Genomic DNA, 27,709 nt, shown 5'->3' on the forward strand with positions numbered 1-27,709 from the left:
CTGGATTGCCTCTGTCTGATAGTTTTAAATTGTTTTAGATATATGTCGTTGTTGTGCATTCTGTCTGTTTTATGTCTTTATGTGAACAGTTTTTATACTTTATATAATGTCTTTTAATGGTTTTTATTGTTTGTGATCTGCCCAGAGAGCTTCAGCTATGGAGAGGTATAGAAATGTAAGGAATGAAATTAAATGACCAGTTACTAGAGTTGAACACAGGGACTGGCCATCATGATGAGCTTCTGAGGAATGATTCAGCCTTTGGGCAGTGTTTGAAACACAGTGGTGTTCTAGATGGGAGCCCAGGGGATTTTGGGGGCAAACAATTTGTGATTATTTCTCAGAGTCACCTTGATCTCTGGAGAACTCACTAGGTGTAGGCTTATATACTATGTATGAATGCCAAAGTCACAAATACCTTTCTTATTTTAAGTGACTCCCATGTCTGATAACATTGTTATAGTAAGTCATATAAGTATAGAGAAGAAAATAACTGCAACATATGCTCCTAAAATAACCTGCTTTTTGCAATTTTATCTTGAATATATTCAATAGTAGGCCTTTGAATTTTGCTCCCCCCACCCCTCAACTGACACTCAGCTCTTCATATAATGGCACCCCCGGCCATAAGAACATAAGACGAGCCATGCTGGATCATACCAAGGGTCCATCTAGTCCAGCATTCTGTTCACACAGTGGCCAACCAGCTGTCAACCAGGAACCCACAAGCAGGACATAAGCGCAACAGCACCCTCCCACCCATGTTCCCCAGTAACTAGTGTACATAGGCTCACTGCCTCTGGTACTGGGGGTAGAATATAGCCATCAAGACTAGTAGCCACTGATAGCCTTTTCCTCCAGGAATTTGTCTGACCCCCTAAAGCCATCCAAATTGGTGGCCTTTGGTCTGCTGTAGTAATATCACTCATACATTCTTATTGCAACTTTATGAAAGTGATTCATCAAAGTCTTTAGGACACCAGTAATTACATCACTCCGTAAAAATTATCCCCATGCACACCACTAAGATGTAATACATAGTTTTAGTAAATTAGGGGATTAGCACTACACAAATTAAATCCAGTGCATAAGGGTTCATTTATGAAAACATTTTTTCGACCTTTACATATCTTTCAATTTTGTGAGCTTACATATTTCTACAAAAAGTTCTGTATATGGAAGTTGATTTATAGGAAAGAAAGCAATCACATTTCAGCATCCATTACTGAAATTTTGGCTGTCTGCCTATGACTGAACATTTGCATTTCTAGTTTTCACTCAGCTTATTAAAACAACAACTTGCTTTCTAAAGATAATAGACTATGGTTAGAATTAGCAGTTAAAAAGACAAAAGCCAAGTTTAACAATCAAAAGTTCTGTGATTCTTCCATATGTTTTTTGGACACTACAACTACTCCTTTAAAACCGAATTCTTCAAATTTTGATGAGTGAACGGACCTGTATGGAATAGCACTGTGTGACACTTGGTCATACACAGTTTTAAGACTTCAGTGAAGAATTGTATATTTAGATCTTCTATGTTATGGACAGATGGTTAAAATAAAACTTCCCTAGTGTCCTCTTTCATAGGTTGCTTTCATGATGGCTAAACATCTCAAGGTGTTTTCTTATTCCACCAGAGGCTGAGCTGAAGGCCAGAAAAATCTCTGCATCGCAGCAACTATTTTCTCGTTCAAGGAAACACACTCACAAATGCCTGAGGTTATGTGTAAGTCGCTGTTGAGAACATGATAGCTGATGTACTTGTTTACTCAGTTGAAATGAAGGGTCAGCAGTAAAGTAATTTGTTCGGTCAATTCAAAGAGTGTTTTTGGTATGGGCTAAGATCTGGGACTCAATATTTATTGCATGCACATTCAGCATTTTTTCAAGACTTGAAAATACATTTGAAATGCACACGCAAGGTTTGTCCTGGGGTTCAGATGCCCTCAGGAGTCCATGCCTAGGGCTCTTAATGGGCCAGTATGATACTGGAAGAAGCCTTCCTGCCTGTTGCACAAACGGTGGAAGATTGTTCCATGGCTAGCAGCGCCCAAAGGCTTACAGGGTTCTCCTGAACTCCTCTCCACCTAGCCCTCAGTTGTTCTCTGGAATGGGTCCTCTCCATTCACTGTAAGTTGTTACATCAGTGGCTGGGCCTCGCCACCACCTCTTAGTGCTGCAAGTTTCCTCCTATTAAACTCTGCAAAAGCTACCTAGCATGAGTTCACCAGACAAATACAGGACTAGGGAGATATCTTCTCTTACCTTACTTTGTATATTGTGGCCAAGTACTGGAGCAAGCATTTAACTGCATGGCTTGGCCTCAATCTGCCTTATGAGAAATGGGACTATATTGCAAGTTTTTGCATCATGTACAGACATGCAATGGGTGGCAATATGGAAACAGTGGATTCATTTTGGAATTCATTGGCGGCAGTGTTGAAAGATTTGCTATTGGATAAGTTTTAAAACCTTCATAAGCATTATTTACATTCATATCAGACATATGTTCTAGAGCAGGAACTCAGTCCCCTCCCCCCCCCCCGAAAAACTGAGGAGATTTTTCATCTTCACCAGAGGACACAGTGTAAAAAAAAAAGTCAAGGTATTCCGCATAGCATTCCATACATCTTTCCTCTTTTCCTCAACTGATTCCTCCTTATATATTTCGCTTTAGCATAATACAACAATATTATGGAGAATCATTACCAAAGCTGATGTGTTGTACTCAGGCAGATGCATGATTGTTTTGGTATGAAAACACCAACTGCACAGGATATGCACTCCAGAAATGATACTACTATTAAGTGTTCTGTAAGACTTCCAGCTAATGTCTCTCGCCAAGATATATCAAGCTTCTCAGAGAAAAGGCAGGTACAACTAAATATTCAGAGGAAGAATTACTGTTCTTGATCTTTCTGAAGTCTCTGCATGGAGCTTTGGTTTTACACCTGCACTCATCCGAAATGCATCCATGACAGCAGTCAGCCATCTCTGCTGCTATTATTTTCAAAGTCCAGAAGTTTCTATGATTGGTCCTTAACTGCTGCTGTATTCTCTGCTCACCCCAAGCAGCCAACAGACTATCTAATATTGCCAATATACCCCATGAGCTGGTTTTTTGTGTGCTACTAGATTCCTGCCTTGATGGTCTGCAATGAAATCAAACTAGCAAAAGAAGAGGATATGTGAAGTTCACATTTGGCTTTAGCTAGGTATTGGACAGCCATGTAGAGCATGAAATTGGTGCATCGGCATGTCTTCTCCATCCTGTGTAAGACAACAGAAAGCAGGACAGCAGAACACATTGCAAATGAAGTGTAAGAACCCAAATGGAAAAACTGTGGTACTTGTGAAGTGGTAGTAGAAATAAAACCAAGGAAAACAAGGACAGGCTCTGCCCACTGATGGTCAGTGACTAATACTGAAAAAAAATTCATTATCAGTTTCATTATCCAACCCAATGAGAGTTTGAAGATACCTTCCCTCACCTCTACTCATACAGTTCTTTAGGATCATGTGCAAATTAGGAAAAATTAGAGTAATTCTAGTGATCAGGATGGAAGCTTAGGACATCTTAAAAGGACTATGATATGCAAGATCTTTCACCAATGGTCCAATGAATCAGCAGCGACAGAAAAGTGATGAGAAACCTTCAGTCCCATAGCACAATCCTAAGCATGCGTACTCAAAAGGAAGTCCCATTGTGTTCAATGGGGCTTACTCCCAGGAAAGTATGTGCACCTTTAATTATTTGTTTCTACATGAACCATTAAGTCAAGAACTGCCCCAGGTAATCAGTCAGACGAAAGAATGTTAGCTTCTTTTTTACCCACTATGATACATGATGGAGGGACTTTGCAAGCACCAATAAATTGACTTTTCAAACTAGTGGGATAGTATGCAGTCTTTGACAAACTAGTCAGGCTCAGACTTTGGTGGACCTCAAGAAAAAAGGTACATGGAGAAGGATCCTAGCTATTTTAACCACCATATCCCCCTTAGAGAGTAGAAGGAAACTATTCTTAAGGAGGCAAAACCAAAGTTTACCTTATATCCTGAAGATTTTATGTGTACACCTCGCTTGGTCAGGGTAGATTTCATCCGGATGAAAAAAGAACGCTCTAGATTGTTGTCCGTTGTAAGTAGGCTGGGGCTTGTGGATTCCACTAGAGTAGAAACAACAAAATAATTCATAGATCATTTAAGCTTTTACAGAGTCTCTCTGAATTATTTCATATATACAATTCTTGAGCTAACTTAGGGGCAAACTAGATGTGGAATGGAAGATTCTGATCATGGGTTTCCCATGTTCGTTTGTCTTTTAAGTTAACAGCAGCTGTGGAAACCCCCTGAATTAGATTAGGACAACAGTGTTGGGGAAGCGAATCCAACAGGGACCACACCAGTGGGGATGGGAGGGTTAAACCTTTTTTCTTCAAGATGTTTTCCCAATTAAAATTGCCCCAAAGGTACTGTTTACAGCACAGAGCAACATATACAGGTACCTGTCCATTTTCCCCCATGGGCCAAATAGTAGCTTTGAGAAATTTTATTCAGGAAAACAGTCTGGGAAGAAAGGGTTACCTGCCCCTCGCCCCCGTGCTTTAGTCTCAATCCAATTTCAGTCCTCTGTGGCTGCTATATTAACTTGCTTAAATGACATGTGTAGTTGTGCCCTAAGAATAACTGACTCACAATCTCACATGGAATATCAAACCAAATTGTCTAAAAATATTCTGTAGCTCCAATATTCTTCAGTCTGCTTCTTCGAAGTTTTGATTGTTTTTTCATGGTGCTAGAACTGAGCTTCATGTTTTACATTAAACAAAAGTTTTCTCTTTGAAACTACATGCTTTGTCTTTGTGTTCCATTGGATCTGAGAATTTCATGTTCCAAACACACAGACACACAGACACAGAGACACAAACACACACACACACACACACACACACAAAGCTAAGGGTGTGTGTCTAGTGTGTCTGAGTGCTAATCTGTAGGATCTACCTTCCATTAGATGATTTTTAATATTAAAGTGGATTATTGAGTTACTCTGGTCTTCTTGGTATCCCAGGACTAAAAACCTATTGGTGTCGTTGGAGAAGATGGAAGGGGAATGGAGCAGGAATGACTCAAGTGAAGATCATTCATGGTTACATTGAACCTGTTGTATAATATGACAGGTTGAGTGAAAATAGTATATGCAAATAAGGAAAATATTATATACCTTCCTCCAGCAACAAAGGTTCACTCCGGATGATGGATGATACCAAAGCTGTTGATGTCCTTACAGCTGAGATAATTGCTACTTTTAGCCTTTATCTCTAAGTTAGCATGAAAACGGTGGTGCTAGTGGTAGGGGAAAGTACCAGAGAGTATCATGGGTGATTGCTCAGGAATCTTTCCCCTCTTACTGCTAAGTAGGAGAGAAATGGGCAGCACAAAAAAAACCTAGCAGAGCAAAGGAAAAAGATGGTCTCAAGGTGGTGTTAGAGAGAAGCCTGCCCAACGAGCTTTGATGGGTCCAGTGTGGCCTTCTTCAATGCCCTTGAGGAAGACCACTGGTCACTTTGGGCAATCTTCAAATAATACACTGCTACTTTCTACCACCAACTTGAGGTCTGCCTCTCCCTTTCCTCTTTCATTCAAGTATGAGCTGGAGATGGTTTGGAAGTGGAAGAGAGCTAATGGAGGCACTCATTAGTCTACCTGAAAATGAGTAAAGAGACTACATACTTGAGTGCTCTTATTTTCCTATCAAATGCAACCACCCTGTTGTTGCCTAAAATAATTAATTGTGGAGTGAGCTTCCAAAAACATATTGGCAACAAAACAGATTTCTGTTTAAGGAGTTTAAACTGACAAAATTGCTTCACTAGTGTCTTTTGAAGAGTATTGCTCATTACTAGCCAAGATGTTTCCTATTTTAAAAGTTGTCCTATGATACTGATATTAACTTGCCTATACCTTGTTCTGATCTGATCACGTGTACTTTGTATTTATGGCATTTCAACTCTGTTGTGATTAATCCACCCACAAGAATGCTCCTTTTGTTAGTGTCTCTCTTAAGAATTTTTTTTTTTGTTTTAGAGAGCATGAATTCCATGTCATTTTAAATGTACAGCTCTTTATCACTCGAGGGAAAAGCAGAGCCATGTTATATTTAGTAGTTTCATTTCTTCTGATTAAATATGAATTACTATGAAATTTTTCTCATCATCTAACACGCCATAATACGCCAACAGCTTTTTAATACACTATATAAGCACAAACTTCTGCTCTAAGAGTTTAATTTGCCCCTCTAATCCAATCACATCAACCTTATTTCTCTTATCAGAGATTCCCATTTTGAATTAAATGAGCTCATTAGTTTTAATCAAAAGCAGAGAGATCAAAACTTAAACGTAAATGCTTTAGATCAGAACTGTCAGTCAGCCGTGCAGTTCTATTTTACTAAAACACAAGATCAGAGACCCTTAGAACCAATTTTTTTCTCGTAAGGGATGCCAAGAGCTCGGAGATGCTATATCCCCTTTTTTCTTCCCAAGGACAGATTATACATTTAAGGTTAGACTTAATTTAGTGCATTTTTTCTCCATCCTGGTGGAAATGGAAAAGTATGCCAATCTGCTGTTTGTCTCTTTCACATTTATTGGTGCTGGTCCTTGGAGACCTGAACAAACGTGAAGCCATCAGAAACCATGCCACAAACCTGGCCTCAGCATTTCAGTCCCATTCAGCAATATCATGTTTGCAACATCTAAGAAATGAAACTTTCAAAGCAAGGAAATGTATGATCAGGATCAAGGTTACTGGAACCCTGGAACCACAAAAAGGGTCATGAGCGGTACTGGCAGCAAGAGGCTCACCATTAATTATTACTGTTATTATACAGCACTCTACAGTACAGTGCTTAAAGTGTACATTAGGAAACCACAGCATGTGCGCTTCCTGCTGAGTGAATAAATATTAGAATCAGCTTAACACATGCAGCAGCTATAGTCCAGTACATTATGACCTAACATAGGCAGCAAGTAAAACATGCTGCAATGTGTTCCTAATTATCACTACTTCTAAGTACACAGAAATAGTGTTAATTAAGAACATAAGAAGAGCTCTGTGGGATCAGTCCAAAGGTCTTCCTAGCTTAGCACTCTGTTTTCTACAGTGCCTAGCCAGGTACTTCCAGGAAGCTTGGTGTGGAAGCAACAACATATACTCAAAGGTTTTCTGCCCAGCAATTGGTATTGAGAGGTAAAATGCTACTGAACATGGAGGTTCCATTTTAGTGCCATGGCTAACAGCCATTAATAGATCTATCTTCCATGAGTTAAACACACACAATTCTGTTGAAAATATATTTAAAGCTGGGATTTAACTGCGCCATAGCCAAGGTCTTCAAAAGGGATATACATTCTCCTTTAAGACCCTTCTCAAAACCACCTCTTTAGAAAAGGTTTTTCTGAGCCACGTTACCTGCATGTCCACCTTATCTCAATGAAAGCTCTTACACGATTAAATAATTTTAATTGAATAACTGTTATCCTTCTTAAAGGACTAATGGATTATATTAAAATACATTTCCCCATTACCAACACTTCAATATGTACCATCTGGAAGCTTCAGTAGTGCAGGGCCTTCTAATAGCTTTTGACGCTATTCAGGGTCTTAGGCAAAATTCAGCACAATGGTATTGAACCCTAGTTGGGCTAGAACTTGCAAACTGCCTTTCACGTAATGTCATCACAATCAACAATCACTCTTAACAACGCAATCCTTGAACCTCGTGCAAATGGGCAACAGTGCATTTTGGAGATTGGGTGGTAGTGGAAACAGCAGAAATAAAGAACAAAGTGGGTGACCAGTCTGGGTCTTTAAAAGAAAAGTGAAGAGATAAAAAGAAATAGTGGACTGAGAGTCGTGGGGGGAGGGGAAGCCTTCTGGGAGGAATCACCAGAAGCACTTTTCCATTTATTCATTTTAAAATGCAGAGCTCACTTTCAGAATGGTAAAACTGCTTGTAAAACTGTAAGATTGACCCAGGAGGAGATGGCACTTCAGCCAATCAGAAAAATAGAACCAGCCCCATTTGACCAGTTGGAGAAAAAGGCTGAAAACTCTGTTTCATCTGGGAAGCAGATTCACCAGGGATCTGGTGGGGAAGAGAGCGAAGAAGAGAAAGAGAAAAAGAGGGGGGAGAGGGAGAAAGACAGACAGACAGAAAAGGGGGTTCCAGAAAAAGAAAGAGGGAGGTGCCAGAAAGACAGAGGAAAGAAGGTGGCCTCGCTCACTGCCAGCTCCAGCTTGTCCTACCATTGGAATGTGGCTCTCCACAGATAACCTCATCAGGAAAAAAAAAGCTGCCCCGTCTTGCCTTAGTCTGAGAAAACTGTGTCTACAACAAACACTGAGCTACTGCTATTTGAGTAACTAATGCCTTTTGCCTGCCTATCCTGTACCTGCCTTGCCTTGCCCTATGTGAACTGTCTACCCCCCCCCCCCGTACCCTCCTTCCCTGTTGTGCCTTAACTGTGCTTTTAGCCTGCCAGCTCTGAAGATTCCACAGCCCCTGCTTCTCCCTTCTCCACTGCGGTCGTCAAGAAGGACAGTAACATGCTGCAGAGAGACAGAAGGTGGAAAATAGAAAACTGCAAGTATTACACAATGTATTCTAAGTGCTAATTTTATTCAATTAATTTAATGATGTCTGATCATTATTTAAAAGGCCTGATAATCTGAATGAAGTCAGGATGAAATATATGCTTACGGAATTTTGCAGGATTCAGAATTTACCACCTATCATAGCAATAAATCACTTCATAGACTATTGCACACATGAGAAGCAACACTGATGTCATAAATCTGACCATGGAAATCATACCTATCCCATAACAATAACCATGACAATAAATACAGACAAGGCTGAGAAGCAGAACAGTCTTCTTGAAGCAATCCTGGCAGCCAGAGGAATAGCAACAGAGTTGTACTACTGGCTGAAAAGGTACTCAAGCTCTAGTCAGTGAAGATAAACAAATGCCTCAGCTTCTACCCTAAAATGAAGAATCTATGCATAATATTTTATCTGCAAATAGGATAGACATCAAGATATGGTTCCCCAATCCGGTCAATTTACACACTGGCATGACTGGTTAAAAATGAACTGACTTGAAGGAAAAAGAAATCTGAGAGTAACGGTGCAATCCTATACATGTCTACTCAGAAGCAAGTCCCATTGACTTCAGTGGGGCTTACTCTTAGGTAAGTGGGTATAGTATTGCAGACTAAGGGTGTAATCTTATGCACACTTAGACAGAAAAAAGTCCTACAACTCCCAGCATGCCCCAGCCAGCCATGCATAGGATTGCACTCTAAGGCTAGTGAACAACTCCCTGAAAACTTAGGTAAAGAATAATCATACACATGTATATCTGAGTGCCTATCTGTTCAGAAGACACCCAAAAATACACTAGAGGTTTCTATATACTTTGGGACTCCCTAGGTAGGCAAATGAATATATGTTTGTAAATTAAGAGAAAAAGAAATCAACAAAAGAAAAGAAAATGGCCAGACGAGGACTTGTGAGCTTTTAGGACACATAGAATGTTTCAGGAGGAAGGAAGGAAAAAGGTCACTTTTTAGATTTCCCACTCACCTGACATACTTCCTCCTGACTACTATATAGCAATACCATTCTCAGGTTTGGGGCTGGGAGCCAGCCCTAACATATAGAACAGCAAGGGGAAAGTCTCAGGACGGTGGGAAAGAAAGAAAAAACCCTCTTGAACCTCCACTCCCTTGAAGCCTGAAAAGAACAAGGCTGCTGTTTCATACTGTCTGAAGCCCTGAACAAGAGCACTCCTCTTAGAAGGTAAGGTTACAATGTAACGTTTTGTGGCACTTGTAGAAAACTGTAAGGAAATTAATGCTCCTATCTAAAAAGATAAAGAAAACACAACTGGGATACTATGTACAGTTCTAGTAATGAAAAATGAAAAGAAGGTCTAAAATGAAAAAAAAAAAGTTTATGAAAAAGCAGAGATGTTTGAGGAATTCAGTCTTTGTGAATTCTGATACAAACTGACTTGGTCGTATTTTCTGGACTAATGTGTGGACCAGAATACAATTATCCTTTGGATTTCAGACTTCTCCAAATTTAGTAATGCAGTTCTTGGCTCAAAAATGTACCGAAATACATTAAAAATGTGTATTTTAAGATAAAATATATCTATAAATGCATACTTTGTAGGAGAATGCATTCAAAGCCACGTATTTAAATACGTATTTATATATGAATTTTCATGTGGATTTTTTAAAAAACGGAATGGGCTTATGAACGAACACATGCAAAAATTGACAAAGACCAAAAATAGATTGGTCTGCCCATGTCTATTAACAAAAACGGATAAACATATGCAGATCGTCAACAAAAAAGATCAGAGTTATGAGGGAGTTTCCAACGTTGCCCACGCACTAGCAGCAATCACCAGTAGTGCAACGGGAAGCCAGTGGATCCCAGAGCAAATGGAAACTAGTGGAAACTGTTGTTTCTGGAAGGGGGCATGTCAGCAGAGCTTGAGGAGGGAGATCTGTTGACCGGTTCCATTCCGGAAATGACCAGAAATACTTGTTTCTGGCGTTGCTTTAGGAAGCATTAGCTTCCTGTTCTGCTGGCGGTGGGTCCCTCTGGTGCAACAGAAACAGCGGGAGCACGGCTACGCTATTGGATACTGCCCATGGTATACTTTCTGGTAGCAGAATACACCTTGGAAAAGTGACGTTGGAACAGTGTATATAAAATACTGATATTTAAAACATGTTTTAAAATGTGAATAGAAAAAACAAGTGCATGTTTCATTCTGAGTAAGAATAAACTTAGGGAGCTCCAGTGAAATTAAGTACCACAAATGCTAAATCGAAAAGAGAAATTATCAGAGCATGTGCCTTGCTGACAGAAAGCAAAAACACATTGGATTCCGCGGTTAATTCTGTGGTTCCTCTGCTTCACCTTAGTTCTGGTTGCTCTCAGTGACAAAACATTGGGCTAGTATAATATGATTCTAATAAGAATGCTCTCTTCCCCTTAGTATATCTCATGGGTGATGTCACTGTCTCTTGGTAGGTAAAGTGCCCACTGAACTCACTGTGAATTTTGTCCCTGCACAAAGGATCTCAGATTTAGGACTCAAATAAATATTTGGGATAAGATGTAACTTGGTTTATTTTAGGGGGGGGGGGACACTTGCAGATGTCTGAACAAGGATATGGGATGCTTCATTCCTTGGAATTACTCTCATAAATTGTGACTGCTTTATGTTATAGTGCAGTCATGTGGTTACAAAGACAGTTCTTAGGATATATCGAAGTGATCATGCGCTTTGTCCTAACCAGATTAGAACAAACAGGATCCCATCCTGTTCGGGAGTTTTGCAGATTTTATGTAGTATCCTGTGAACCATTAACTAGCACTCTGGACTACAGAAGAGCTGGGGAAATGACTGTCATTCAGAACTGCCGGTACTGGCCTACTAAAAACAGCACAGAAGCACAATAAACATGAAAAGGGACGAGGAAAAGAACATTAAAGGCCACAAAATCCTGGTGTTGTTGCCTACCATTGCCACTACGCCTGCGATTTACAGGATGTACTAAAAGAGCTTCCATTCCAGATTTTCATATGCCAAGCAGGAGTTTGCTTCTTGGTGGGGCTCCCTTGAAAAAGTGAAGAGCATGTAAACTCCCTCATGCTGCTCACAGCTAGAGTTTGGAAGATGCCACTCTTGGGGAATACGCATAGTGTCAAAGTCAAGCTGCTACCAGTCAGTGTTTCTGTGCACAACTCCTAAGTGGTACAGAGTTCAAGGGGACAAATGGGGCATTATAAAGCTACCCTTTGAAAGTACATGACATCTAACATAAGGTATTATCCGGGTAGCTGTGGAATTACAAAGAACAAACAATATGAATTCAGCTACACTAAAAGTGAACATTTTAAATCTTATTGCAAAGCACCTATAAACTCAGCCACTTGAGGGATCTCTGTCTTGAGAAAAATGCACTTTGTACTCCTGGGATGCTCTACGATTCAACTTTCTGTACCTCCACATAGGCTCAAGTGTGGCAATGCTTTTATCACAACCATAAAATGGTTATGAGCCAATTCCTCTTAGAAAGCAGTCCATAAGAGTGAGGCCCTTTTTTCTTTCCATTTTTTACAACAACATGATGTCAGACAAAGGGCACTAGGACTTAGACTTTGTACTATAGTACAAAATAACAATACATAAACACCTTTGTGAAGGCAGCTTGAAACCCCATGTTTTCTATTAAGAAGTCATGTTCAATCTTCACTGTTGATAGAACAGAATAGCTAACACGGAGAACATTGTATATCAGAAAGGTCAATAGTTATTATGAGCTACAAATATATTTTTTTCCATCCTTCAGGCTGTTTAGCGCATATCACAGCATGAGCAGCTGTCTCCTTTAATGCTTTTAAAATTAGAATCCCAAAGAGGAAGAAAAAAAAATTACATTTGCAATGATTGCTCTTTGCTTTTGTAAGTTTACTTTAATACACTATTTTATATACATGAATTGTCTGTGTAGCCTAACCAAGGGGAATAACTGGCTGTTAGTATCTAAGCTGGATTCCTCTATCTACGTATGTCTGTTGTTAAAAAACCCCCAAGAACCCTTATCATAAATTGTGTTAACATAATGTATTATTTTTGAAAGAGTTCTATTACATATTATTTATGCTAGTAACTTGATAAATATATCTATATCTTACCTAGAGGTTATACTACATGCATAGAGTGCTTGCCATTGAGGTATAAATATTTACCAAGAATTAATACGCTGTGGTATCTATGTTGTGAATTTCTACATATGTAAACTGGAGGAGTGGGGAGTACAGTTGACTGAAGCATTTGTGCATTTTTTTTTTATGGCCACTGTCATAATAATGATATCATAGGACTACCACAATTAAAGATATGAGACCTGATACCTCCCCATCTCCCATCTTTCAAGCATGAAAAGTAGTTCAAAATAGTTACCACTCAGGCTTAAATTTCCAGTCCCAAAATTCCCCAAACATCATTTTTAATGTCAGTTGTGAACAAAATCAGCTCAGTAATTTTGAAATATGAGAAGACAGAGGAAATAGTTCATATTGATATCTATACATCTACTCACACACACACTCACACACACCCCAAATATGTCTGAGGGTGCAATCCTATTGAGATAGACAGTCGCCTCCGACTTCCTCTGAAGTCGGAGATGACTGCCATCCAATGCAGGGTGGCTGAAGCACAGAGGGGCGGGTTCCTTTCATGCTCTGGCAGCCCTGCAGTTTTCCTTAGATGCCTAATTTTGGGTGTCTAAGGCTAAGCACAGCTTCGGGGAGGGGCGGGAATGGGGCTGGAGACTGCATAGGAAGCTGCCTAAAACAGCTTCCATGGTCTCCTCCCTGCTCTGCCCTGGGAAAGCCCCTTTTTGCCCTGTCCGCACTCTATGTTACGAGCACAGACAGGCACGGAGGGGCAGCCATTGCGGTTCTCTCCGCCCTGGCTATGAGGAGGCAGGGAGCACGTTTTCCCAGCTCTGTCTACGAGCTCAGAGCTGGGAAAGTGAAAAAAACCTATCTCCCCAGATGCTGTCTAGGGGACACAGGGTTTCTCTCTCAGCAAATGTTTTTAAAAATCAGCAAAATTTATGAACAGCTATGCAAGGTAATTGGCTAGGAGTTTAATAGTGTAATCTTGTACATGTCTGTTCTGAAGTAAGCCCCTCTGGGTTTAATATTCCCAGGTAAGAATGTCTAGGACTGCACCCTCAATTTATCACAGAATAAATCCTGAAGGTGGCACAGTTTGTACTGTGTTTCAAAACAGGCATCAGAGTGGAGATATATTTGTGCTGTATCTTAATGCCTGAGCTGACATACTGTTTTCAGTAATTTATTTATCTTTGGTCAGTTTTCATGTTTTACTGATGAATTTTATTGTAATCCTCTTTGAACGGCAGGAGACAAAAGATGCAAATATTTTAAGTATGAGCCAGATACATACTATTGATTTGGCTAATGACAGATATCTCCTTCTCATCTCTTCTTGGGGCTATTAAGGGCTTGCTAAAGAGTGAAAGAAACCAGGCACTTACTACCTATGCAGGCTGATCTGGTGTACCCCCACCCTCTCTGAGCCTATAAATTAAGTCTTTGCTGATCAAGTAATGGCTCTTCATCTCCTCCCCACCCCATGACTGAACTATAATGATTTTGTTGCTAGGTGACTGATCATTTTAAGTCTGGAAAAGTGACATTTAAGAGCTTTAAATTGTTTTTTCTTCATTTTACTTAGAACTTCCAACAAGAAAGAATGGGTTGGACAGGAAATTGGTTTAGTAAGTCTAAAGGTGGGTTGGTTAGAGCAGGCATGGGGAACCTCTGACCCATGGGCCTAATGTGTACCATGAGGCTTCCCAATCCGACCCGCAGCACTCTCCCGGGTCAGCTGCTGTCCCTTGGCACAATTTCAATCCTTCTTGCAGCATGGCCAGCGGGTGTGTGTGTGAATGGCGTGGGGGGGGGGGATTTAAATCTTTCCTCCCCTTCTGCGGTCCTGAAAAAAATCAAAGCTTTGGGAGGAAATCCCACATTTGTGCCTCCGACTGGTGTTGCTGGAGGCACTCCTTGAGATAGGCTGGGCCAGAACATATAGGGTTTTAAAGGTCTAAACCAACACCTTGAATTTGGCCCAGAAAAAAACTGGTAGCCAGTGCAACTCCTTCAGCACTGGAATGATGTGATCACGCTGGTGGCTGCCTTTAAGCAGGCAAACCACTGTGTTCTGCACGAGCTGCAGCTTCTGAACCGTCTTCAAGGGTAACCCCATGTACAGCGCATTAGTCTAGACGAGAGGAGATAATATTCTGCCCATTTATATTCCCCAATAGTTTAAGTTTTGTTTATTGATATGCTGCTTCTCCATGGGAAACTGTGTCCAGAGAGGCTTACAATAAACATTCACCTATTGAAACATTCACCTATTGAAACACATAACATTTGGAAAAAATATTGTTGGAAAGGATATCCCTGCATTACAGTAAGACAACTGAGCATGTTTAGCCTTGAGAAGAGAAGACTGAGGGGAGATATGATAGCTAGGGATGTACGAACCCTACTCACCCATCCGTTCCGGGACATCGGTAGTGGTGGGGAGGCTCTCCGTCCCTCCCCCCTGAATCCTCCCTGGACAGGCTCCGCTCCGCGGCAGCTCCATGGAGCCGCCGGCCGGGGCCAGCTGCAGCCGGAGTTCTGGCTGCAGCTGGGCTGCTGCAGCCTCAAATGGTGGCTATCGTAGCAGCCGCCATTTGCATGCTTGCAGTCAGCCACGATAGGCTACGCAAGTATTTACGTAGCCTACCACGGGAAAGGCAGCCACGCAAATGGCGGCTGCTACGCCATTTGCGTGGCCGCCTTTACTGTGATAGGCTACATAAATACTTACGTAGCCTATCATGGCAAACTGCAAGCACGCAAATGGCGGCCGCTACGATGGCCGCCATTTGCAGCTGCAGCAGCCCAGCTGTGGCCGGCCGGGAGACCATCCGGAGCCGCTGCCACCGCCGCATCCGCCGCTGGAGCTGCTGCATCCGCTGCCAGGTAAGCTCTATCCCGGGGGGATTCTGCGGGGTGGTGGTGGGAGGAGGCCGTTCCGCTCACTGGAGTCTGTGGCGGAATTCTCTGACATCCCTAATGATAACGCTCTTCAAGTACTTGAAAGGTTGTCACAGAGAAGAAGGCCAGGATCTCTTCTTGATCATCCCAGAGTGCAGGACACGGAATAATGGGCTCAGGTTACAGGAAGCCAGATTCCGACTGAACATCAGGAAAAACTCCCTGTTAGAGCAATATGACAAAGGAACCAATTACCTGGGGAGGTAGTGGGCTCTCCCACACTGGAGGCATTCAAGATGAGGCTGGACAGTCATATGTCAGGGATACTCTGACTTGGATTCCTGCATTGAGTAGCGGGTTGGACTTGATGGCCTTGTAGGCCCCTTCCAACCCTACTATTCTATGATTCTATGAAAATCAGCAATTCAGTATACACAGAATAAATTCAATTTATTTTGTTTATTCATTCAGTCGCTTCTGACTCTTAATGACTTCATGGACCAGCCCACGCCAGAGCTTCCTGTTGGCCGTCGCCACCCCCAGCTCCCCCAAGGTCGAGTCTGTCACCTCCAGAATATCATCCATCCATCTTGCCCTTGGTCGGCCCCTCTTCCTTTTGCCTTCCACTTTCCCTAGCATCAGCATCTTCTCCAGGGTATCCTGTCTTCTCATGATGTGACCAAAGTACTTCAGTTTTGCCTTTAATATCCTTCCCTCAAGTGAGCAGTCTGGCTTTATTTCCTGGAGGATGGACTGGTTTGATCTTCTTGCAGTCCAAGGCACTCTCAGAATTTTCCTCCAGCACCACAGTTCAAAAGCATCTATCTTCCTTCGCTCAGCCTTCCTTATGGTCCAGCTCTCTCAGCCATAGCTTACTACGGGGAATACCATTGCTTGAACTATGCGGACCTTTGTTGTCAGTGTGATGTCTCTGCTGTTCACTATTTTATCAAGATTTGTCATTGCTCTCCTCCCAAGAAGTAAATGTCTTCTGATTTCCTGGCTGCAGTCAGCATCTGCAGTAATCTTTGCACCTAGAAAGACAAAGTCTGTCACTGCCTCCACGTTTTCTCCCTCTGTTTGCCAGTTATCAATCAAGCTGGATGCCATAATCTTGGTTTTTTTGAGGTTTCACTGCATCCCAGCTTTTGCACTTTCTTCTTTCACCTTCGTCATGAGGTTCCTCAGCTCCTCTTCGCTTTCAGCCATCGAAGTGGTATCATCTGCATATCTGAGATTGTTAATGTTTCTTCCAGCGATTTTAACTCCAGCCTTGGCTTCATCAAGCCCAGCACGTCGCATGATGTGTTCTGCGTACAGGTTGAATAGGTAGGATGAGAGTATACAGCCCTGCCGTACTCCTTTCCCAATCTTAAACCAGTCCGTTGTTCTGTGGTCAGTTCTTACCATTGCTACTTGGTTGTTATACAGATTCCTCAGGAGGCAGACAAGATGACTTGGTATCCCCATACCACCAAGAACTTGCCACAATTTGTTATGATCAAATTCAATATTACAATGAAATATTCTATACTTGTTACTGAATGTATAGAGCAAGATCAAAGTTAACAGGCCAATAAATAACAAAAAATACAGCTAATTTACACTATCAGCGCTGGCCTTGCTGTGCTGTGCTCCAAGGGCCACAACATGGCTCCAGGCCGAGAGGCTCAGCATTACCCTGAAGAGGGCTTCGAGTCTGATGAGGCACTGGTCACCCCACTCCAGGGAGGGCCCTTGGCATCCTCTTACACACCTGCTTGGCCCAAGCATTCAGCTGTCTGCTCAACCTCAGCCTCAAAGGATGGATCTCCCAAAGCCTCTCACGTCCCTCAGCTACCTAGGAGCTTGAGGCGACAAAAATAAGCATGGGCCCTTCAAAGTTTGCAGTCAGCACCCAGTGGGGGTGGCACTTCTGAAGGGCCAGAGCTACCTACCTACTTAGTTCTGACCCTCAGCTGCTGACAGTCCCTTGCTGTCCAACCAAGCAGCAGCTCCTGGACAGCACTGTCTGAGCCTCTGTTAATGTTCTGCCTTGCCATGGCCTTGCTGTATTGAAAGGGATTTGGCCTACTGGACGTGACTCTTGTCTCTGTACTGGAGCCTACATCGCCAGTGATTGTCTTCCCCTGGGTCCCACCTAGCTAGGAAACAGCCTGGCTTCACTACAGTCCAGAGGGGGTGGGCTCTTCATCGGCCAGATGTTTCACAGCCGGTGTCCTTATTTGTCCTCAAGAGGAGGCTGACAGCAGTAAAAAGGGAAGCGATGGAGTGTCAATGACAGCAAGACCCAGCATCTCAGGTGTTCTGACTGATAGTGTTGGTCTTTGCTGCACACAGCACAGTAAAATATTCTGGGCTTCTAGATGTGCCTTCTATTATTATACACACATACTTTTATGCTAACTAGCTCTGCTAGCTTTCACTACTTTAGGCTGCATTCCAGTCACACTTATCTGGAAGTAAGCCCTGTGGAACACAGTGGCACTTACTTCTGAGTAAACATATATAGGATTGTGCTATGAAAATTTCATTGGCTGATCAGTATGGGCCAATTTGAATCAGTGGGGTTGGAAGTTCATGGCACATTTTTAATGTTTGTAGTGGAAACCTGGAAGACTGTTGTATATTGAGAAGTCAGTGGTGTGCAGAGTTCTCTTGCCCATGTCTAGAGTGCTGTTGGGGCCTGTTTATTAATTTGGATAGCTACCCTAGTTCCCAGGGTTAATTCTGTTGATGTTGTAATGGATTGAGGCTGGTAGATAAGCCTTTGGCAACATCTCGAGGTCAAGGCTATTTGTTGTCAGCCAGGGTAGCGGAGATGAGAGTTATCTTCTGGGTTGGCTGCCTGTCAATTGTTAGGGCCAGTGTTTTTCCAGTCTACAAGAATGGATGAGACATTCCCAAAGTGATTGGACAATGTTCAGAATGGAAGGGATCAAGGGAATAGTATATGATTCCATGGGACCCTCCCAAGGGGCAGCATCTCCACACAGCATCTCCACAGCTCCATGAAGCAAGGCCACTGGAGTTATGTTCACCACTGATCTTACCTTGATCAGATAAGATGCCAGGATTCCCAGTGGCAGAAGGAACACATGCTTTATGATCATGCTTTTAATGTATTGTTTGCTTTCTCGCATTATTAGCCCATTTTAGCTAAATAAACTGTTTTGCCTTCATCTGTTGGTATGCTTATTGCCTCTGAATATCGAAAAAGAACCACTGCCTTTGGCAAAACCATTGGCAAAATAATATTTTATGCTATTTTTATTTGAGTATGTTACTTTAAAAGGAAAAGAAAAATAAAGATGATTTTTCCTTCTAACATTGGGTAGTAGCTTTTATTAAACTGTAAGTATTACATACAATGCCATGTATACTAAGGTTTTGTAATATGCAGATTTACTTAATTTTCATTCACTCATGAACTGATTAAAAGATAGTTATTTGTCTGAAAGCTGTAATGAAGTGAACACTAGTCCTCCACATAGCTTTGGTGGCATCAAAAGGGCTTGCACTGCCACACCAATTGCCAGTTTTCATCCAGTGTTTTATGCTTTTAAATTTTGTTATTATTTTGTTATATGTTATTGTTGCATGTGCGTATGCATGCGTGTGTGTGCGTGTGCGTGCCACCCTGACAATCCTTACATTGAAGGTAGGCAGAGAATTAAAATACACCAACACACACTGTGGCATCCATTTGGATCTGCTCCTTCCAGGAAAAGGTGACACTAGCAGTGAAACACTAGCTTACCCCCACATCATCCCATTGCTGGATCTCTATGATTAAGTAAAGTACTTTTCAAATACTCTTGCTCACACGGTCTCTTGCTCACACGGCTGCTGGGCGTGCAGTATGTGCTGTGCAGCCCCAAAGAGGAGCGGTGGCGCTGATCGGCAGCGGTGAGGCTTTCTGGCAGCGTGTCTCCTTCTGGGCTGAGGATCGGCCAAAGTTTCTGCCGTGGTGGTGGCAGCGTGCGGGAGCCGGCAGCAGCTGCTCCTTCTACTCAGGAGTGATAGCTCCTTCGCATGCTGTGGTTGGGCTGGCCAGTTGGAGAAGCAGCCCCATTCTCGGCTCTCCCTTCGGAGAGTTGTTCCCGGGACGCAGTCTCGCATGTCAGGTGCAGACACCTGTTCTTCTGGGGCCAGTTGGCCCAAGGTTTACTGCAGGGGCCCCAGGGAGATGGGGGAGGGGGGCAATCCTAGTTAAGGGTTTCCCTGGGGGTGTCTGGCCTTCTGGGTCCCTGTCGGTCCCCTCTGCGATTTATTTAATTGGCACTCTCTATAGAGAGTGTAGTGTAGTGGCTAATGTTTGAGCCACAAAGCAGGAGATCCTAGGTGACTCTTCCCCAGGGGTGAGGTGGACTGCCTGCCCTGGGCTCCAGACACCTTCCTCCCTGGCATCCTTGGACATGGCGGGGCTCCCTTGCTTAGTTGGGGCATTTGAGCCCAACAATTTTGGGGCCTGTTATTGGCACCAGCCTGGTGGGTTTGTTGGCCTGGGATATAGCGTCAGTAGTTCACAGGTGGAGCCTCTAATTTAAGCCCTGGAGAGTTCATCTTGGCAGCTGGCTAATACCCCAAGGGTGGAAGCAAATTTTTTTGTCTGATCTGTGGTTGTTGGGGGTGTAGCGTTAGAGTGTTTGGCCTCACCCGGGTAGGCTCTGGGGAGCTCTCTTCTTGATTCACTCTTTGGTTCATAATTAAGTCCAAAAAAGGGGCAAGGGGGCAAGAAGGGAAAGGGTAAGGCCCCTCAGCCACCCACCAAGAGACCGTGAGGTAGGCATGACTCTTCCTCTGAAGAAGAGGCAGATCTGGATTTGGCTACAATCCTGGCATGCCTGGAGGTCACAGAAAATGACAAGGGGATTGCAGATCCTGTCGTTCCGGCCGGTAATCCACCTGCGGGGGAGGCAATCCCTCCCTCCCTCTCTCCCCCTGGAATCCTCTTTGGCCAGCTCCGCTCTGCAGCAATTCTGTGGAGCCAGCTGTCGCGGGCTAGCCTATCACAGGAAACACCACAGACACAAATGGCGTAGTGGACGCCATTTGCGGCCATAAAGCCTTTAGTTTAAGGTAAATGCAGCCATTTACAGCTGCATTTAGCTTAATCTAAGAGCTTTACAGTGGCAAAAGGTGTCCGCTTTGCCATTTGCATCCAGAGTGAGCCCTCAGCCAGCGATGCGGCACAGCAATGGCAGCTGTATCACTGGCGATACGGAGCTGGCCGGGGAGGATCCGGCAGAAGAGGATTCCGAAGGGAGGCAGAGGTAAGTGCTGCATTCTGCCATGGACTCCGGAGGCCAGATTATTTTGAATCCAGCCTCACTGGGGTTCGTGGTGGAATTCTCCGCCATCCCTAATTGCACCTCCCACTCCTGCTGGACCAAGTAAGTCTGGTGGCTCGCAGCCTAACCGAACAAGGTGGCAGACACAGCACACATTATTGCTCTTTTTTGCAGTGCTTTTGGATGCCATTGAGGCATCTTCCAGCCCTGTTTCATCTCAAATGTCTGGACCAGCTCTTCTGCCAGAGGAAGGACCAACACCTGTGACATCACAGGCATTGGCGGTAGGGGAAATGCCATCCACTATGGTATCGGGAAACTCAGCTTCAGCTGTCCCAGATACAGGTGAGCCAACTGTCGCATCCCATTTCACTTGGCCAGGTTGGGGCCCAATGGGGCTTTGGGGGTGGTTTCCATGGTTTATTGCTCCCAGATGGCCTTTTTCCCCACCTTCCAGGGAACAGCTTATCCCAAATGTGATGGGTCCTGGACCTCTACTTGAGGTCCCCATGCAACGGTTGAGGCAACGGTCCCAGGATCAGCCACTGTGACACCTTCCACTCCATATGCCTGCTGTCAGGAGCACCCTAGCTGCCTCTTACAGTCCCCTCCAATAGCCAACTCAAAACACAGACAAAAAGGATTCTTTGCAAGGCTTTATCCCTTTTACAACTTAATGACTCTTTCAGATGCTAACCATCAATGACTAAGCAAGGAACAGCACTGGGGTAGCTAGCAGAGTAGCCTAAGCTGCAGGTAAGGCAGTTGGTCCCCGTTTGAAGGAGAAGGGTGGGAAGGCTCTGAACATATGGGCTATGGAGAGGTCCTCCCTCTTACCCTTGGGTCCTCAGGATGCGACAGTTGTTTTAGTGCCAAGCGAGCAGAGCGCCTCCTCTCGGCACCCTCCATCTGGCGCTGCTCACTGTGTCTGCGCCGAGCGTCCAGCAAGGCCCCCTCCCCCACTCTCTCGCTGCCAGGGTCTCTATCTCTCTCAGGAATGCAGGCAGGAGGAATCTCTCCCTGCCACTGTGCCTGTGAGCGATGAGCGAGCTCCTCTCCCACGGGTTGTTGCTCTTCCTCAGAATCAGAACTGCTCTGGGGCTCTATGGGCTCAGCTTCCACCCTGACACCTCCATGGCCGTGGGCATGCTGGTGGCTCCCACCTCGCCTCCGGTGGGATTAGCTACTGGTGCGCCTTCATTTTCGATCCTGGGGGCAGCATCATCTGTTTCTCTGCTGGACGCGAATTCACAGCAGCCCTTGACAGCAATTGCAGCCTGTTTGGCATGGCCCAGTGGGACCTACACAGGGAATGCAGCCTTTGCCTCCTCCAGTACAAGCGAATCCATACGCTAACTTAAGAAGGGATGAAATACCCACTGGCGCTACTTCCTCACCAATAGGCTTCCATCTGACACCCGGGATAAGATCTTCCATGGGGAATTTACTGATGTTTTCTGCTTGTTATTCTGTGAACCGGAATCCAAAGACAAGGAAAAATCAGGGGACAAAGAGCAGGTTCGAGGCAGGTGGAAAACGGTTGCCCGGACCTGGGCAAATTGGCTGCCAGGCTCTTTGATCTATGCAGGTATAGTGCAACAGAAATTTCCAGAACATGGGTGGATCCTCACTAAATATATAGATATCACTTACAGGGCATACACCGAATATGAGGGTGGGGCTTGGCTGGCCTATGATGAGGCCTTTCGCCAGATGAAATCCATCCATGCACTGGGACCTTAAGGAGCAGGACCTCTGGCTTCAGTTTATGACCCCATCTAGACCTGGTTTAGGCAATAGATCTGACAGTGGTCACATCCTGGCCAAACAGCTACCCGTTCAGCCATCCGGCCAAATGCGGGGCAGGTGGTTCAACATCGCTGGCTTTGCTGGGAGTATAGTTCCAGAGGCTCCTGCTCTTGAAACCCATGCAGGTTCTGCCATGAACGTTCTATCTGTGGTGGACAGCACCCATGCACCTCTTGCCCTAGGACCAAGGGCTGGTGAGGCCCCATGCGGGATGGACAGGGCGGTAGGAAATCTAGGGGTGGGCAACAGCCTCCTCCCAAAGGGACCCAGCCCAGTTAAGATCAGGCTCCTTTGGTGGTTGTTGAGGTGCTACCCACGGAAGGAAGATGCCATTTACCTCGAGCAGGGTTTCATGGACGGCTTTAGGATTCTTTTTCAGGGTCAACGCAGGGCCCAATTTTCCAAGAATCAGAATTCTGTCCTTCTCATGGAGCAGTTGGTAAAGGCCAAAACTGACAAGGAGGTAATCATGGGAAGGGTTCTTGGCCTGTTTGCCACCCCGCCGATGCCTACAGGTTTCCCCCCTGGGTATCGTTCCAAAGAAGACTTTGGGGGAGTTCAGGTTAATTCATAACCTCTCCTTCCCCAAAGGTAGGTCAGTGAACGATAAAATCCCTGATCATCTGTGTTCTGTGCGCTATACCGCTTTCAATGTTGCAGTGTCCGTGGTCCGGGCTTTTGGGCATGGGGCCCTGATGGGTAAATGCGACATAAAATCTGCCTTCTGCATATTGCCCATCAACCCCTTGGATTTTGACCTTTTGGGGCTTTGTTTCCAACATAGGTTCAACCTGGACAGGGCCCTCGCCAGGGGGTGTTGCATCTCTTGCACCATGTTTGAGAGGTTTAGCATCTTCCTAGAATGGGCGGTGAGAGACAGGACAGGGGCACAGAGTGTGGTCCATTACCTTGACGATTTTTTGTTTGCTGGACCCAAAGTTTCTGCTCAATGCACCGACTTGATGAAGGCCTTTCGTGCCTTGGCTGAAGAGCTTGGTGTTCCATTGGCACACAAGAAAACAGAGGGTCCGTCTGAAGTTCTAATGTTCCTGGGGATCGAGCTGGACACTGTCAATCAGTGTTCCCAGCTCCCAAGGGACAACCTCTCCATCCTGTGTGAGAAAATCTTGGCAATCATGCATTCCCGTAAAGTTACCCTGCATGCTCTACAAGAGGTGGTTGGGCATTTAAATGTTGCTTGTAAGGTAGTGGCTCCAGGCCAGGCCTTTTTGAGATGGCTCTGCTGGGCTATGCAGGGATTACAGCTGCCCCATCACCGAACGAGGGTTACTTCTGCTATGCGTTTGGATCTCGGGGTTTGGCTGCAGGTTTTACAGGAGTTTAATGGCGTCTCCTTTTGGAGGCATGAATTGCTCCTTGAAGCCGACCTGCAGATTCATTTGGATGCTGTTGGGGCACTGGGCTTTGATGTCATCTGGTGTGATCGTTGGTGTATGGGGCGGTGGCCTGAGACTAGGACGGCAGACGGAAGTTGCAAGGATCTAACCTTTCTGGAGTTCTTCCCCATTTTTGTAGCAGCACATATTTGGGCTGACCAAATGGCCAACTTGGTGGTTCACTTTCAGTGTGACAATCAGGCCACCATCCATGTCATTAACACCCTGTCTTCCAGAAATTGCAGGGTTATGTCGTTGGTGAGAGCATTCACACTTCATTTCCTACAACATAATATCTGGTTCTGCACCCAGTATATACCTGGCTTGGACAATCCAACTGCTGACACTTTGTCGTGTAACCAGATCAACAGGTTCCGGGAGTTGGCCCCATGGGCACGTCCACTGCCAGACCCCATGCCCACTGCTCTATGGGAGAGTGGCGGATTGAAGCAGAGCATGCCATGATGAACTCCATAGCTCCCAGCACTAGAGCTGCTTACGACAAGGCAGGTAGGGAGTTCCATGCTTTCCGGTGTGACCTGGATTTACAGCAATTGTGGCCCATCCCTGTGGATCATCTTTTACAGTTCTGTGTATATTCCAGGAATAGGGGGCTTTCGGCCACGACCATAAGCGGTAAGCTGGCTGTGTTGGCCTTTTGGTCCAAATTCAAGGGCGTGAGTGATACCACTGCAGATTTCACGGTGCGGCGTACCATTCAGGGCTGGTCTAGGGTATTGCCTGCAGTGGCAGACTCCAGGCACCCCCTTTCTCCAGATATCCTTTTGGGACTCCGGAGACTGTGGCCATCCATTTGTGCCTCCCCCTATGAAGCGTTGCTGTTCCATGCAGCTGCCTTAACAGCTTTCTTCAGGGCCTTCAGGATTTCCAAACTGGTTTGGGCATTCAAAAGTGATGTATCTGGGAGGGCCCTGAGATATTCTGACGTCCAAGCCCATTTGGATGTTGTCCAGCTTCGGATCAGGAGATCCAAGACCAACCAGCTGAACTGGGACGAGACGACGTCCCTCCTACCTGCTCAAGTGGAGCAGGTCAGGGCATTAGCTGTTTTCTTGGACCTACGGGGGCCAGTAGATGGCCCATTATTTTGTCATTCTGATGGTTCTCCATTAACTAAATATCAGTTTGGGGCTGTTACTAAACTAGCACTGGGTGCTTTTGGTCTGGGTAAATGCCGATTTGGGACACATTCCTTCTGAATTTGAGCTGCTTCGACAGCTGCATCTTTGGGTTTTTCACATGATCAGGTGAAGGCAGTGGGTAGATGGCGCTCCAAGGCCTTCCGGACTTATGTGTGGGTTTTTCCTTGATACCGTGACATGCCCCCCCCTTTCTTATTCTCTTTTATTTCCTTAGATCCATGGAATGAACGTGAACCCATGTGTGTGCTCATATGTGGACACAGCATGGTGTTCTGGGCTGGTCGGAGGGCTTCCAGGTCTGGCTGCGGACCCCAGCTCGGACTGTCCTGGCATGCCTGTGTTCAGTGGCTTGATAGACGTGGCATGCAGTGAGAGTGCCTCCTCCCCACACTATTCCATTGAGGTTTGGTCTGTGTCCCTCCGCAGGTTTTGGTGCTGCATCGGGGCGGGGTGTGTGTGTGTGACAATCTGGGTTGTTTGAAAGGCAAGGACCTCATTTTGCAGGGCTTGGCCAATTTTCAGGTTATCCAGTACAGTTGGCCAGGGATAACTATCCTTTGGTCTTGCTTGCTTCCGAGAATTAATTGGAATGCTCGGAACCAGAGGGCCATGGAAATGGCCCTCCAGAAAGTGAACAGGGAAATAGCCTTAGGGCTACATAAGTACAGTGATGGGATCATCACTCACCCAGTCATTATTTGGACACAGGGGGAGCTGTACAGACAGGACGGTGTACATCTGTCCAATTCAGGGAATGACATATTCTTGTTGGATCTGCAAAGGGGCCTGCGGGAAGTTCTTCGGAGCAGGTGGGGGGAGTTTGACAAGCAATAGGCTTGTCACTACCGGTGGCTGCTAGGACAGGCAAGGGGGATGAGATTAGGGATGGTGAGCATTCAGAGGCACTGTTCTGGTGACAGGTGATGCCTGAGGCCTCCTGTTCTGGGTTTTGCAGCCCGTTGGGGGGATAAGGGTTACCTGTGAGGCTGACTCATTTCACCCACCCAGTGTTGTGCGGCCCTGGAGGGGGTAACAGGGGAAGGTCTACCTCCCCCATAAGGGGTAGCCCTGGAGGGTGGTGGATGCTGACACGCCACTCTTCAGGCTGTGAATGTTTTCGCCCATTTCAGTGCCAGCTAGTGGCTGGCACAGTTCAGAGCCCATCCTGGGTTTCCCCTTTACAGATATTCCAATAAATGTGGCCCAATTTGAATCCAAGCACTTGTGTCCATCTCTTTATTACCCATCTCCGCTCGCAGTGGAAAGGCAGGATATACATCTTTTAAATAAAATGAATAAAAAATAAATTATCTCAGTGACCCTTACAACCATGTAGAGTACGCCAGTATTACGAACATAAGAAGAGTCCTGCTGGATCAGCCCAAAGGCCTATGTAGCCTAGCTTTCTGGTGACCAACCAGATGCATAGAGAAATGGGCGAAAACATAGAGGAAGCCCTCAAGCAGGACATGAGCTTTTATTATCTCCAAATGGCAGACAAGAGGCTGAGAGGCAATAGCTTGCTGCTGAATTCATGACTGAGGTAAGATCTGAACCAGGGGATTCCTGGCTCACTCTTAGCCATTATACTATACTACACCAGCTCAAAGGCCTTGGTTGTGCAAATTCTTGGGCATTATGGCAGTGTGTACCAGAGTCAATCAATTCCTTTGTGAGTATCTTGGTAGTAATATTTCTGCAAGCACCATAAGTGTTTTATCCATTTATTGGAACATATAATGGATATTCACATGGTTTGATTAAAAAAACCCTGTCAAACTAAGCAAGGTTGTTTTGTTACTGGGGATTTTCACAAGACCTTTGACAAAACCAATCAGCAGCTGACACATTCTTCCAGGAAAAGCCTTTTAAAATTAGCTTACTGTGCAGGTATTTTGGCAGAATTCATCACAAGTTTTGAATGGCACCTGCTTTAGCTTTTCCCCTTCTGTACATAAATATTTTTTGTGCGCATTTAACACACTTTGGCAGTCCCTCCTTCAGGGAAGCTCTGGTTTATAGCATACCTTGAGACAACATTAGGAAGGGAATGTGCCAGACAATCAATTATGATATCTTTCTCCCCTTCTTTTACTGCTCATACTTCTATGCCTGGAAATTGACTAATTGAGAAGAAAACTATTTCAGCACACCACATTTTGTAAAACTCCTACACCACTATGTGCCTTCGTTTTTTGCTCATATTTATCATTTCTCGACATTGCATTTTCACTACACAGGAGCTTGCACTGTTGGTGTTTTTTTTCCTTCCTCCAAGCCTGGAGATCACCCCATGGATTAACAAATGATTGAGGATTCTCTCTTAAAAGACTCTTTAAAAACCTGTCAGAATCAGCC

The 27,709-nt window shown here is 44.6% G+C and overlaps 1 protein-coding gene across 2 annotated transcripts in view; it reads right to left on the bottom strand.

The window, feature by feature from the left end:
* Positions 1 to 27,709, bottom strand: part of NPAS3 (neuronal PAS domain protein 3) — a 1,104,842-nt gene that overhangs the window by 69,969 nt on the left and 1,007,164 nt on the right. For both annotated transcript variants that reach the window (XM_084827207.1, XM_084827217.1), the window contains one exon: positions 4,054 to 4,172. In XM_084827207.1, coding sequence (XP_084683333.1) covers positions 4,054 to 4,172 — 119 coding nt within the window. The remainder of the gene's footprint in view (positions 1 to 4,053; positions 4,173 to 27,709) is intronic.

The sequence above is a fragment of the Heloderma suspectum genome, chromosome 1, assembly GCF_057233095.1.
Source record: "Heloderma suspectum isolate Gila_16-S chromosome 1, 16-S_ref, whole genome shotgun sequence".
Lineage (NCBI taxonomy): Eukaryota > Metazoa > Chordata > Lepidosauria > Squamata > Helodermatidae > Heloderma > Heloderma suspectum.